Source organism: Equus asinus, chromosome 17, assembly GCF_041296235.1.
Source record: "Equus asinus isolate D_3611 breed Donkey chromosome 17, EquAss-T2T_v2, whole genome shotgun sequence".
NCBI lineage: Eukaryota > Metazoa > Chordata > Mammalia > Perissodactyla > Equidae > Equus > Equus asinus.
Window position 1 is genome coordinate 14,230,501 of NC_091806.1, and position 2,200 is coordinate 14,232,700.

Genomic DNA, 2,200 nt, shown 5'->3' on the forward strand with positions numbered 1-2,200 from the left:
TACCGATATTCATATGTTGAAATCCTAACCCCTGTACTTCACAATGTGACTGTATTTGGAGATAAGCTCTTTGTGAAGGTAATTAAGTTAAAATGAGGTCTTTAGGGTGGGCCCTAATCCAGTATCATTGGTATCTTTATAAGAAGAAGATATTAAGACATAGACAGTCAAGGAGAAAAGAATGCATGAAGACCCAGGGAGAAGACTGCCATCCACAAGCCGAGGAGAAGGCATCAGAAGAAATGAACCCTGCCTTCACCTTGACCTCAGACTTCTAGATTCAAGAACAGTGAGAAATAGAGTTCTGTTGTTTAAGCCACAAATGTGTGACACTTTCTTACAGCAGCTGACATAATAACACAACACAATAACACACAACTACAGAATAACAAAATCTGTATCAGCATATATGTACATATGTGTGTATTTGCATGTGTGTGTATATCTGAGAATGAATTAAGTAGGAAGCAAATAGATGACACAGTTTTTCTGCATGTGTGGAAACTGCATAGGTGGAGGTATGACTCTGGTCTTCACCTAAAAATGTCTAAGAAGAATAGAAAGAAAGTAAACTAAAATAAAACATTTATATCATAACTTCTTGACATGGAGACAATGAACATCATTCTAAATTTATTTTAATTTAATGGTTAGTGTGTAAAATATATTTTATTGATACACCTAGTTTTACCAAACACTCTTTTCATTGCCTCTTTTACATCTTTATTCCTTAAAGTGTAGATAATGGGATTCAGCATGGGGATCACAATGGTGTAAAATATTGACACTATCATGTCATGGTCCAAAGAGTAGCTCGAACTGGATCTCACATACATGAAGATGATTGTTCCATGATAAAGTGACACTCCGGTAAGATGAGAACTACACGTGGAAAAAACTTTTTCTCCCCCTTTGGCAGATTGCATTCTTAAAATGGCCAATAGAATGAAAACACAGGAGATCAGGACAATTGGGATAGTGATTATCTCAATAACACCCATAAAGTGGGAGACTAGAAGCTGGTTTGTGTGCGTGTCAGAACAAGAAATGGCGAGGACAGGAGGGATGTCACAAAGAAAATGTCTAATTTCATTAGATGCGTAGAAGATTAGGCTAAATGCAGCCCCTGTGTGCACTGAAGCATTCAAAATGCCACAAAGATAGGAAGCAATGATGAGTGGCACATAGACCCTGGGTGACATGTTAACTGAATACAGCGGAGGGTTGTAGATTGCTACATAGCGATAATATGCCATTGCAGCCAAGAGAAAGCATTCTGTGGTCCCAAAAGTAACAAAGAAAAACATCTGTGCTGCACATCCAAGAAATGAAATGGTTTTATGTTCCAACAGGAGATTGACCAACATTTTGGGGGCCACAACTGAGGAATAGCAGGCATCCAAAAATGATAACACACTCAAAAAGTAGTACATAGGGTTGTGGAGTTGGGAATCCCCAATGATCAACAGAACCAGTCCCAAATTTCCCATCAGAGTAAACAGGTAAATTGCCAGAAACAAGGAGAACAAGATAATTTGCAGTTCAAGCTTGTCTGTGGAGCCCTTCAGTACAAATATAGTAACTTCAGTGACATTCTTCATGTTGACACCTCATGGAACAAACCTGAAGATATTTGTAAAATTATAATTTATATTGCTATGACAAAAATTAGCAATATTGTGACTCAGGGAAAGTGAATTATGTCATCGTATTTATTACTTGGCAATGCATAATTCCCCAGCAGCATTTCAGGACACAGTAACAAGATGATGAGTCAAAAGTTGATGGCACTCACTGCAGAATCAAATGTAAGATCTGCGTTTTACTCACTGGCTCAACTCAGGTCATTTCTAAAACCATCAAGCCAAATGACTAATTTAACAATGAATTTTATTAGCTATTTTCTTATTAAATGACATTAAAATACAAAGTGAAGAGCAAAAAAACTTCCTTCTATAATTATGAACATAGTCTTTATCTAAAAACAATACAATAAATATTGAAGGGCAAATTATATTAATAAAATTAATTTTTAAAATAATTACATATAGAATATGTTGTATTACATTTGTTTGGCAGACTAACAGCCTACTGAATTATATTATTTTATGAGTTAATTTCTCTAAACATTTTCTAACTCCACTAGGTTATTCTGAAAACTAATTAAGATCTTTTCTAAGAAGATGGACCATGATTGAAT

The 2,200-nt window shown here is 35.5% G+C and overlaps 1 protein-coding gene across 1 annotated transcript; it reads right to left on the bottom strand.

Annotated features, from left to right (window-relative positions):
* Positions 1 to 650: 650 nt before the first annotated feature.
* On the bottom strand, positions 651 to 1,601 carry LOC139040871 (olfactory receptor 5T2-like). The gene has a single exon (XM_070488595.1). The coding sequence runs from the start codon at positions 1,599 to 1,601 to the stop codon at positions 651 to 653; it is 951 nt and encodes a 316-aa protein (XP_070344696.1).
* Between the last annotated feature and the right edge of the window lie 599 nt (positions 1,602 to 2,200).

Excerpts from the sequence above, each read along its gene's own strand:
- LOC139040871 (XM_070488595.1), bottom strand. The coding sequence starts at position 1,601 with ATGAAGAATGTCACTGAAGTTACTATATTTGTACTGAAGGGCTCCACA.